This window comes from Polypterus senegalus, chromosome 12 (assembly GCF_016835505.1).
Source record: "Polypterus senegalus isolate Bchr_013 chromosome 12, ASM1683550v1, whole genome shotgun sequence".
NCBI lineage: Eukaryota > Metazoa > Chordata > Cladistia > Polypteriformes > Polypteridae > Polypterus > Polypterus senegalus.
This window is the reverse complement of record NC_053165.1, coordinates 157,936,284-157,948,885: the sequence shown is the minus strand read 5'-3', so window position 1 is coordinate 157,948,885 and position 12,602 is coordinate 157,936,284. Positions and strand designations below refer to the sequence as shown.

Genomic DNA, 12,602 nt, shown 5'->3' with positions numbered 1-12,602 from the left:
ACACAGGAGCACTAGAAGAGTGAAATGCTTAAGCCCTTCACGTATGGATCTGCATGTGAGTTGATGGCTGCCGCTGAATTGTTTGGTTGTCGCTTTCAAGTGTATAAAAATGGCCAAATATTTTACACCTTTCGACAACTGCCAATGCCTCTTAAACATCTTAGATTCACAGGTGACGATTTCAGTAGTGGACACTTTGGTGTTTATGAATGTTTAAACTCTCAAAAGCTGGATGTGAAGTTATCGATGAAACTGGTTGTATACTTACAACGCTTGACAGATGCTGAATGTCACTTCAACACAAGTCCTACAAATACTGTCGTCATTGAAACAAACCATGAAACTCAAACCGATTATGACAGCAGAAATCCAAGCTGTGAGATTTGAGACAAGATTACTGTTCACATGGCCGACTGTACGTTACATGCTCAGAGTAAGCTCAGCGCACAGCTTGGTCATATTACAACCGGAGGGCCGAACTCGCAGTGTGGTATACAACATTTCAAATAATTATTGGTATATTTTCCCTCAGTTTAAAAAGGTTTAATTTTCTTCTTAATAAAAATTTGAAGGCAGTACTTTGCCGCTGCGAAGCACGGGTATTTTGCTAGTATTTTATAAATCTGCTTTTCTTTCTATCTACTTACCTGTTCAGCTAACACAAAGCCAGACTTAGCAAACAGGAGTCCACCATATAAGAACTGCTAGGCAAGCATTAGAAGACAAAGCAAGTTAAGGACAAACTGTGAAATGGGCAACGTATACTATTTCTGTGTGTCAAGCTCAGCATGAAGTTGTATCATCTCCTTGCCTTGTTTGGAATGGCATGATTCACCCAAGTGGGTGAAGAAAGAGTATAAAGCCTGGGAACATCGCCCGGCACACCTTTAAAGCCGACGGACGGATGGGACATAACGTTATCTGATCTGAAAAATCCTTCCAACACAGCGACGAAAATGGCAGACTCTACACATCAGGGGCCCCCACTCTTGAAGGTCTCGTCATGGCTTCCTTCGTCTGTTATGCCACATAATCTGTCATTAAAGAAAGCTGTTATTTCTCCTACGTGATTTCGTAGTGTCATATCACTAAGGGAGTGGTATCGCCTTTTTATATTGTATCTATGCCAGTAACAGCGCACTGCAGGTTATATACTTGACTAGATCATTCCTAGTTTTCATTCTCTTTCTCTGTACGTTTAGCATTCATTTGTTCAAAGGTTGACGCGCTTGCCGTTTCCTGAGCAGCTCTTCTATTCTTCACCCTAGAGGCTCGCTTCTTCTCTTCTTTCGTCGATATCTTTTCGTGTTAAAACTGGGTTGCAATTACTTAGTATGTTTTTCTTAATTTTTCACTTAAGCTGGCACTTAAGTTTTCAATCTGCCTCCAGAATGATTTAAGATATGAAGAGTTAGGGGAAGTGATGGCGAAAGTGGTAGGGAATGAGAACAGCGCCCGTACACATGACCCGCATGGCCACCCTGCTGGCCGCTACTGAGAGTTGATTCTACAATAAAATAAAATAAAATAAAAATAAAAAGCATAATAAAAATCAACACCTCGAAAGCGGACAGTACACGCCATGTAGTATATGTGTACCAAATTTCAGGACAATCGGTCAAACCGTTTGCGAGCTACAGGCGATTTAAAATCCTGGACAGACAAATGGACAGCCAGGGTAGCGTATTATATAAGAAGATAGTTTATAAGATAGTTTATTATATAGATTATATATAAATTTAAAACATTAGAACACTCTGGACGAGAACAGGCCATTCAGCCCAACAAAGAAAACATCGAATCGAGTTTTGAAAGTCCCTAACGTCTTACGGTCCACCGCACTACTTGGTCTCTTATTCCAGGTGTCTATCGTTCTTTGTGTAAAGAAAAACTTCCTAATGTTTATGTGAAATTTACTCTTAATTAATTTCCAACTGTGTCCCCGTGTTCTTGATGAACTCATTTTAAAGTCACCATCTCGACCCGCTGGACTGATTCCCTTCACCATTTTAAACACTTCAGTCGGGTCTCCTCTTAATCTTCTTTTGTTTAAACTGTAAAGGCTCAGCTCTTTTAATCGTTCCTCATAATTCAACCCCTGTAGCCCTGATAGTTTCGGGTTATGTAACACACAGCAATTACAAAAGAACACATTCATTCCAAGAAGGGAGCTAGTGCCCCCTGCTGGATACAATTACACTAAGTAGAAGTACTCCATAGGGCCCTCCATAATGTTTAGGACAAAGACACATTTTTCCTTGATTGACTCCTCAGCTCCAGAGTTTCAAATTACAAATCAAACATTTCAGACGTCATTAAAGCGCACATTGCTGACTTGCATTGAAGGGGATTTGGTCACTCAACACTTTCTCGACGTGGTCTCCTTATTTTTGGCCACCATAATGCTTTAGAGCAATGGGTGTCCCAGGTGTTTGTGACTTTTCAGGTGGGTTTCATGTCTTCATAAGACACCTCAGCTTCCTTCTACCCTTTGGTATCTCTGTAGTCACCACTGTTCAACATGAGGACAACAGCTGTGCTAATAAATGTCATGAGGCTGAAAAATGAGAATAAAACTATCAGACACATCGGTGCAGACCTTTAAATATCTGGGAGTGCAGCTGGATGACAAATTGGACTGGACTGCCAATACTGATGCTCTGTGCAAGAAAGGTCAGAGCAGACTATACTTTCTGAGAAGGTTGGCATCCTTCAACATCTGCAGTAAGATGCTGCAGATGTTCTACCAGACGGTTGTGGCGAGTGCCCTCTTCTACGCGGTGGTGTGCTGGGGTGGCAGCATAAAGATGAAAGACGCCTCACGCCTGGACAAACTTGTTAAGAAGGCAGGCTCTATTGTAGGATTAAAGTTGGACAGTTTAACATCTGTGGCAGAGCGACGGGCACTAAGCAAACTCCTGTCAATCATGAAGAATCCACTGCATCCACTTAACAGTGTCATCTCCAGACAGAGGAGTAGCTTCAGTGACAGACTTTTGTCACCGTCCTGCTCCACTGACAGACTGAGGAGATCGTTTCTCCCCCACACTATGCGACTCTTCAATTCCACCTGGGGGAGTAAATGCGAACATTAATTTTATTTTAATTTTTTTCATTTTTATTACTATTTAATTTAATATTGTTTCTTTGTATCAGTATACTGCTGCTGGATTATGTGAATTTCCCCTTGGGATTAATAATGAATGAATGTATGTATGTATTAATGTATGTATGGTATGTATGTATGTATGTATCTATCTATCTATCAATCATTATATAGTGTCTATCTATCTATCTATCTATCATATAGTGCCCTTCATATCTATCTATCTATCTATCTATCTAAACCTTAGGATGACCGAAATCAACTGCCTGGGATATCATGAAGAAGAAAGAACACACTGGTGGGCTCAGTAATCACAAAGAGACTGCTAGGCCGAGGAAGAAAAATCTTCACTAAGGTAAAGAAAAAGCCCCAAACGACCGTGAGACAGATTAGAAACAGTCAACAGGGGGCAGACTATCAGCAGAAGACTTCATGAACAGAAACACAGAGGAGGCCACATGGCAAGATGTAAAATACAAAAACAGGATGGGCAGATTACAGTTTGTGAAACAGGGCTTCAAAGAGCCTGCAGGATTCTGGGAAATGGTCTTGTGGACTGAAGAGACAAAGATGAAGCTGATCAGAGTGACGGTAAGAGCAAAGTCTGGAGATGCAAAGGAACTGCCCAAGACCCAAAGCAGACCACCTCATCTGTTATGTTGTTATGTGTTATAGCTTGGGCATATGTATGGCTGGCGCACTTTTCTTCATTGATGACGGAACTGCTGACAGCAATGGCACAGTGAATTCTGAGGTGTGTGGAAACATCGGATCTGCTCAAGTTCCAGTTGATGCCTCCAAACTCATTGAACGGCACTTCAACATACAACAAGATGGTGATCTAAATATACTGCTCAGGCAACATAGGGGTTTACCAAAGCTAAAAAACTGAAAATTCTGCAATGGCCAAGCAATTGAAAGCCCAATTGAGCAGGCCCCTCGAAGCAAGAAGGAGCTGAAGATGGCTGCATGAGAGGCTTGGCAGAGCTGTACCAGAGAAGACCCTCAGCACCTGGTGATGTCGATGAATGGCAGACTTCAAGCAGTCACTGCATGCCAGGGACATGTGACAAAGTCTGAAATATGACAATGGCTTTAATAGACCTGCCATTGCTGTGTGCCAAACATTACGGTGCCCTGAAAAGAGGCATGTGACCGAAATGTCTGCACACCCCCGTGAATGAAAGTCTGCAGCGTGCACATTAATCACAACGTCTGAATTGTTGATTTGTAATTTTAAACTGTGCCACAAAGGGGGGTAATCAAGGAAAAATATGTGTTTGTATGCCATACATTATGGAGGGCACTGCAGGTGGAGTTTCTTTTAAAGCGACAATCTTTTGTTCCCAGTCATGCATTAGAAAACAGACTGACAAGTCATTTCACCTCTCAAAATGTTTGTGAGTAATGTGGCATGCGTAGAAATAATTGGCGATGAGGTACTGATGGTGGTGTGTATTCAGACAGATGTGAATTGAGTCAAATGCATCAAATTACTACAGTAATATAATAAAATTATACATTTATAAAATTCAAATTAATTTTATATAAAATTTATATAAAAACGTGTATGCATAATTCAGAATATATTTAGTATTGATTATATATTCCCTACCATCATTGTCCCTTATTTATGTAGTAAGGTGTGCCCCCCTCATTCCATCTCCATTTCTTGAAACCTGTGGCACGTGCCAGGGATATTAAAAAAAAAATTATATAAAATATATATAAAAACGTGTATGCATAATTCAGAATATATTTAGTATTGATTATATATTCCCTACCATCAATGTCCCTTATTTATGTAGTAAGGTGTGCCCCCCTCATTCCGTCTCCATTTCTTGAAACCTGTGGCACGTGCCAGGAATATTACTCAAATAATGACTGAGAACTAATTTATGATATGCCCAACAAACAAGTGGAGTTAGTATTAAGTCGTGCGTCTTTGCTCAACAGATCTTCTGCAGCACGGGCAATGCAGTAGCACTGCCACCTTTTCCCAATACAACAAATATGGCATGTGTGTGCTGACAATGCTGAGATGAACACTCAAAATGTAATCACAATGTTCAGTAAAATATAAACCAATATCATAGAAATATTAAATAAAAAAAAAAAAAAAACTTGACCACCTTATGATCAGCTCTGTTTAATTATACAGTACACCCCAGTGCTTTGTGAACAACGTCTGTTAAGGTGTTGTCATGCAGTGCCACTGCCGGGCATATCGATCACAGCAAAGCCTTGTACCGGCTCACCACCACATCACACCTAACTGAGGATTTCCTGCAGTATGGTTAAGATTTCACAGTTTTGCACAATTTGTAAAAACCTAATGTAACCCTTGAAATTCTGCAATTAAAAAAATCCACTTGGCCGTCAGGACGTTCAGCTCTCACCTCAGTCTTGAGCTCCTCAATCTGATCCTTCAGCTGCTGGATGTATTGGCTCGAGTCGGAGTTGTTGAGCTGCCCCTGAATCCTTCCCTCTTCCTTCTTCTCACATAAAAAAAAAAAAAGAATTGTGATGTTCACCAACTTTTATTAATCTGAACTTCAAACAATACTTCCTTACTTTAGCTTAGTAGCAGTAGCCAGACATTTGCTTCATCTTCACAGTAAATAATCCTTTTTGTTACCGACAGGCATGAGCAAGAATTTCTTTCAATTTTACTTTAACAGTATGGCAGCCGTTGCTAACAGACAAGATACACCTGTGCTAATCAGTGGAAACAAATTACTGGTTGTTTAGAATAAACATCTCTACATTTTTAAATTAGCAAAATGTGTCCATCTTCTTACATGGTGGCATTTATATATAAATGATTTGGATAGGAATAATACAAGTTATAAGCTGGGTAACTTTGGCAAATAATCTGAAATCTGTGAACCATCAAGGCAGATTTGTGGACGATGAAACTGAATATCTGGAAATGTAAAGAATTACACATAGGAAGTGAAAATGTGAGGTCTGAATACACAATGGGGGTCTGAAAATCAAAAGTATGCCTTATGAGGAGGATTTAGGAGTCGTAGTGGACTTGACACGATCAACTGACAGGCAGTGTGCAGAAGCCATTAAGAAGGCTAACAGAGTGTCAGGTTATATAGCGCCTTGATGTGTGGAGTACAAGTCACAGGAGGTTCTGCTCAAGCTTTATAACACACTGGTGAGGCCTCATCTGGAGTCCTGTGGTCAGTTTTAGTCTCCAGGCTACAAAAAGGACATAACAGCACAAGAGAAGGTCCAGAGAAGAACGACCAGCCTGATTAAGGACTACAGGGGATGAGTTATGAAGACTAAAAGAGCTGAGATGAAGAGGAGACCTGACTGAAGTGTTTAAAATGATGAAGGGAATCAGTCCAGTGGGTCGAGACATTGACTTTAAAATGAGTTCATCAAGTCCAATGTAAGCTTTATAACACACTGGTGAGGCCTCATCTGGTTAGCTCTGAATGCACAATGGGGGTCTGAAAATCGAGAATTCGCACTATGAGAAGGAGTTAGGAGTCGTAGAGGACTCAACACGATCAACTGCCAGGCAGTGTGCCGAGGTCATTAAGGAGGCTAACAGAGTGTCAGGTTATATAGCGCCTTGATGTGTGGAGTACAAGTCACAGGAGGATCTGCTCAAGCTTTATAACACACTGGTGAGGCCTCATCTGGAGTCCTGTGTGCAGTTTGGGTCAAGAGAAAGTCCAGAGAAGAGCAACAAGGCTGATTCAAGGTTATAGGGGTTGAAATTGAATGTCAGAAAATGTAAAGTATGACATGTAGAAAGTCAAAATGTGAGGTCTGAATACACAATGGGGGTCTGATGAGTTAAGAGGAAAGATTAGAAGAGATGAAGAGAAGAACAGATGTGTGGAGTACAAGTCCTATTAACGCTTTATAACACACTGGTGAGGCCTCATCTGGAGTCCTGAGTGCAGTTCGGGTCTCCAGGCTACAAAAAAGAACATAACAGCACAAGAGAAAGTCCAGTGAAGAGCAACTCGGCTGAGTCCAGGAGTGTAGGGGATGAGTTATGAGGAAAGATTAAAAGAGCTGAGCCTTGTCAGTAAATGTAAAGTATGACACGTAGGAAGTCAAAATATGACCTTGTGAAAATTGGAAGTACGCCTTATGAGAAGGATTTAGGAGTCGTAGTGGACTCAACACGATCAACTGCCAGACGGTGTTCAGAAGCCATTAAGAAGGCTAACAGAATGTCAGGTTATATAGCGCCTTGATGTGTGCAGTACAAGTCACAGGAGGTTCTGCTCAAGCTTTATAGCAAACTGGTGAGGCCTCATCTGGAGTCCTGGGTGCAGTTTTGGTGTCCAGCCTACAAAAAGGACATAACAGCACAAGAGAAGGTCCAGAGAAAAGCGACAAGGCCGATTCAGGGATACAGGGGATGAAACTGAATGTCAGTAAATGTAAAGTACGACACGTAGGAAGACAAAATGTGAGGTCTGAATACAAAATGGAGGGTCTGACGAATTGTGAGGAAAGATCAGAAGAGCTGAACCTTCTCAGTTTAAGCAAAAGGAGATGAAGAGGAGACCTGATGTGTGGACTACAAGTCCTATTAATGCTTTATAACACACTGGTGAGGCCTCATCTGGAGTCCTGGGTGCAGTTTTGGTCTCCAGGCTACAAAAAGGACATAACAGCACAAGAGAAGGTCCAGAGAAGAGCAACGAGGCTGATTCAGGGCTACAGGGGATGAAACTGAATGTCAGTAAATGTAAAGTACGACACGTAGGAAGTCAAAATTTGAGGTCTGAAAATTGAAAGTTCACCTTATGAGAAGGACTTAGGAGTCATAGTGGACTCGTCATTATCATCTGCCATTCAGTGTTCAGAAGCCATTAAGAAGGCTAAGAGGATGTCATGTTATATAGCGCCTTGATGTGTGGAGTACAAGTCACAGGAGGTTCTGCTCAGGCTTTATAACACACTGGTGAGGCCTCATCTGGAGTTCTGTGTACAGTTTTGGTTTCCAGGCTACAAAATGGACATAACAGCGCTAGAGAGGGTCGAGAGAAGAGTAATGAGGCTGATTATGGGGGGCTACAGGGGATGAAATTGAATGTCAGTAAATGTAAAGTATGATACGTAGGAAGTCAGAATGTGAGGCCTGAATACACACTCCAGGTCTGATGAGTTATGAGGAAAGATGACAGGAGCAGAACCTTCTCTGTTTAAGCAAAAGGAGATGAAGAGGAGTCCTGATGTGTGGAGTACAAGTCACAGGAGGTTCTGCTCAGGCTTTATAACACACTGGTGAGGCCTCATCTGGAGTCCTGGGTGCAGTTTTGGTCTCCAGGCTACAAAAAGACAAAGCAGCACAAGAGAAGGCCCAGAGAAGAGCAACAAGACTGATTCAGGGCTACAAGGGATGAGTTATGAAGACTAAAAGAGCTGAGATGAAGAGGAGACCTGACTGAAGTGTTTAAAAAGATGAAGGGAATCAGTCCAATGGATCAAGATGGTGACTTTAAAATGAGCTCAGCAAGAACACAAGGACACAGTTGGACACTTGTGAAGGTGAAATTTCACACAAACGTTAGGAAGTTTTTCTTTACACAGAGGACCTAAGACTCCAAGTAGTGTGGTAGACAGCAGGACTTTAGGGACCTTCAAAACACGACTTGATGTTCTTTTTGGAAGACTGAAATGGGTAGAAACGGTGAGCTTTGTTGGGCTGAATGGCTTATTCTGGTCCTGATTGTTCTAATTTGTGAGATAGGAAGGTGGAATAGCACTTAGAAGAAGTACCTGAATTTCAAGCTCTGCAATCCGCTGACGCAGCTCAGCCATCGCAGCCATACTGTCAGCTTCCCGGAGACGGACAGCCATCACCTCTTCTTTACTCTGAACAGATAAAGTTAAAAATATACATTATTCACACAGTTAAAAAACAAAAACTGTAAAAGCTAGCGGAATCACTTAATAATAATCACTAGTAGCGCTTTAGACCATAATAACCCATGACTTGATAGCAACACAAACAGGGGCACCGTTACAAGTCAGGGCCCTGGACAGAACTGCGCTAATGTGAGCCCCTCATTTAATGATGTCATTACTAAGAGAGCTCCGTCAATGTGAACTGTATAGTCAGCCAGCCAGCCATCCCTTTTCCAAACCTGCTATATTCTGAACGAGGTCACGGGGAAGCTGTACAGTACAACATTAAAGCAAACGCAAATATTATCAACTCACTGTGAGCAGTCACGGGTTTCCTTTGAATTTTCTTGCTTTTTAGTCATTCTGGTGTGTGTTCAGACCATAATGTGGGTGTAGGTCATGTGTTAATATATGTATTTATCTATTTATTTAAACAGTTTCTGTAAAGAGCCCAATTTCCCCCTGGGGGCAAATAAAATTAGTTCGTTAGTTGGAACAAATGAACAACCGAACAAACAAACATTCAATCTACATATCTTACGTCATATTTCCACCTAGATGCAAAACATTAGCAGCGTGCATTTTTACCTTCTTATATATGAAGTATTGGGATAGTATTGTAATCGTCCAAAAATTCAGTTTCAAGATTTTAATGAATCTCTGCGTTTTAGACCTCCCTTTGTCCGAAAATACCATTTTTACTTTTTCGTATACAATGTTTTGGGATAGTATTGCAATCGTCCAAAAATGAGATTTTGATGAATCTCGACGTTTTAGACGTCCTTAAGTTCGATTTAGTAAATCAGACTCAGGGAGGTCTAAAACGTTGAGGTTCATCAAAATCTCGAAATAGAATTTTTGGACAATTGCAATACTATCCCAAAACTTCGCATACGAAAAAATAAAAAAGTATTTTCGGACAAAGGGAGGTCTAAAACACAGAGATTCATTAAAATCTTGAAACTAATTTTTTAGACGATTACAATACTTTCCCTACGAGAAAGTAAATCGGACTCAGGGAGGTCTAAAACGTCGAGATTCAACAAAATCTCGAGGTCAAATTTTTAGACGATTACAATATTTTCCCTACGAGAAAGTAAATCGGACTCAAGGAGGTCTAAAACTTCGAGATTCATTAAAATCTCGAAATGGAATTTTTAGACGATTACAATACTTTCCCTACGAGAAAGTAAATCGGACTCAAGGAGGTCTAAAACTTCGAGATTCATTAAAATCTCGAAATGGAATTTTTAGACGATTACAATACTTTCCCTACGAGAAAGTAAATCGGGCTCAAGGAGGTCTAAAACTTCGAGATTCATTAAAATCTCGAAATGGAATTTTTAGACGATTACAATACTTTCCCTACGAGAAAGTAAATCGGACTCAAGGAGGTCTAAAACGTCGAGATTCATTAAAATTCCTATACTTCATATACAAGAAAGTAAAAATGAAACGAATCCCCACATAAACATGCTAATGTACTGAACTGCCAGCCTTCCTCTTCCTGACGTGATGACTACTCTCACCTTACACTCTGACTCGGACTGTTTTCTCTTCATCTCGCTGAGTTGAGTCTGAAGTCCTTTGTTTTGCGCCGCCAGGTACTGGAGCTTCTCTTGCTGGGCGTTGCTCTCCTGCTCTTGTCGGTTCAGCAGATTGCTATTAATCTGGTTCTACAAACGGCCAGAACAGGGCAACAATTAAACACACACATGCACAAATAAAGCCAACAGCATCTGGAAGGGCAAAAACACCATAGAAGTGACAAATCGGGTGGGGATCGGGGGTCTGTGTATACCTGACTCTCCAGCTGCAACGTCCGAAGCCGCAGCTCCTTAACCTCTGCCTGGGCCTGTGCCTCCCTCAGTCTCACAGCCATCAGCTTGTCTTGAAGGTCATTGAGCGCATTTTTCTTCGGAGATTCCTTCCAGTGACTTCCACCACGGGACATTAAATGCTGTGCCAATGAAGGAAAAAAGAACAAAATGATAGATACAAATGAACATTTTGTTTTAATTTAAACAGAAACAAAAAACTATGTATTTTGTAATGCATGTAATGACAAAATCCATTGCATTTATCCTTCTAACAGATGGTGCATCACAAAGACTTGTAGTGATAAAATGCATTGTTTGTTATGTGCCATCTGTTGGAATGAAAAATGCAGCACATTGTATTACTTAAAATATCTTTTATATGCCACCTGTTGAAATGACAAATGCAATGTATATGTATGTCTCTGTTATATGCCTTTTGGTATGGGATTCCTAAAAGCGTGTTTGCAATGTGCCATCTGTTGGAATGACAAATGCAATGCACATGTCTGTGTTATACAGTATGCATTTAGGTATAGGACTCGAAAAAGCAGTTGAATGTTTGTGATGCAAGGCATTTTATTACTTCAAATTTCTGTGATGCAGCACCTGTTGAAATGACAAATGCAATGCAGAAGTCTCTGCTGCATGCCTTTTGGTATGAGATTTGAAAAAGCAGTGTTACTGTTTATGATGTGCCATCTGTTGGAATGACAAATGCAATGCACATGTCTGTGTCATACAGTATGCATTTAGGTATAGGTTTCGAAAAAGCAGTGTGAATGTTTGTGATGTGCCAACTGTTGGAATGACAAATGAAATGCATTTTATTTCTTCAAATATCTGATACTCCACCTGTTGAAGTGACAAATGCAATGCATACATCTCTGTTATATGCCTTTTGGTATGAGATTTGAAAAAGCAGTGTGATGTGCCATCTGTTGGAATGACAAATGCAATGCACATGTCTGTGTTATACAGTATGCATTTAGGTATAGGTTTCGAAAAAGAAGTTGAATGTTTGTGATGCAAGGCATTTTATTACTTCAAATATCTGTGATGCAGCACCTGTTGAAATGACAAATGCAATGCATAAGTCTCTGCTGTATGCCTTTTGGCATGAGATTTGAAAAAGCAGTGTGAATGTTTGTGATGTGCCAACTGTTGGAATGACAAATGAAACACATACTGTGTGTCTCTCTTATACGGCTTTTGGTATGCGAATTATAAAAGCAGTGTTACTGTTTATGATGTGCCATCTGTTGAAATGACAAATGCAATGCATACGTCTCTGTTATATACCTTATGGCATGAGATTTGAAAACGCAGTTTGAATGTTTGTGATGAGGCATCTGTTGGAATGAAAATTGTGATGCGCATGTCTCGGTTATACACCTTTTGATATGAGATTTGTAAAAGCAGTGTGAATGTTTGTGACATGCCATCTGTTGGAATGACAAGTGAAATGCATTTTATTACTACAAATACCTGTGATGCGCCACCTGTCAAAATGACAAATACAATGCATACGTCTCTGTTATATGCTGTTTGGTATCAAATTTGTAAAAGCAGTGTGAATTTTTCTGATGCACCATCTGTTGGAATGAAAAACGTGATGCAATTCACAACTAAAAATGTTTGTGATGCGCCATCTGTTGAAACGACATAAACACAGCAAACGGACTGACACAGATACATTGACACACAGGTAGTTATTCTTTTTATTAACGTGGATTAGTCACCCTTGGCTTATACTCAGTCATAACCTTTTTTATCTTTTTTTC

At 40.4% G+C, this 12,602-nt stretch overlaps 1 protein-coding gene across 2 annotated transcripts in view; it reads right to left on the bottom strand.

Annotated features, from left to right (window-relative positions):
• The window catches only part of evi5l (ecotropic viral integration site 5 like), a 217,920-nt gene that overhangs the window by 46,686 nt on the left and 158,632 nt on the right, over positions 1–12,602 (bottom strand). For both annotated transcript variants that reach the window (XM_039770457.1, XM_039770456.1), the window contains 4 exons: positions 10,803–10,961; positions 10,531–10,677; positions 8,873–8,968; positions 5,506–5,601 (listed from right to left, as the gene is read on the bottom strand). In XM_039770457.1, the coding sequence (XP_039626391.1) occupies positions 5,506–5,601; positions 8,873–8,968; positions 10,531–10,677; positions 10,803–10,961 (498 nt within the window). The remainder of the gene's footprint in view (positions 1–5,505; positions 5,602–8,872; positions 8,969–10,530; positions 10,678–10,802; positions 10,962–12,602) is intronic.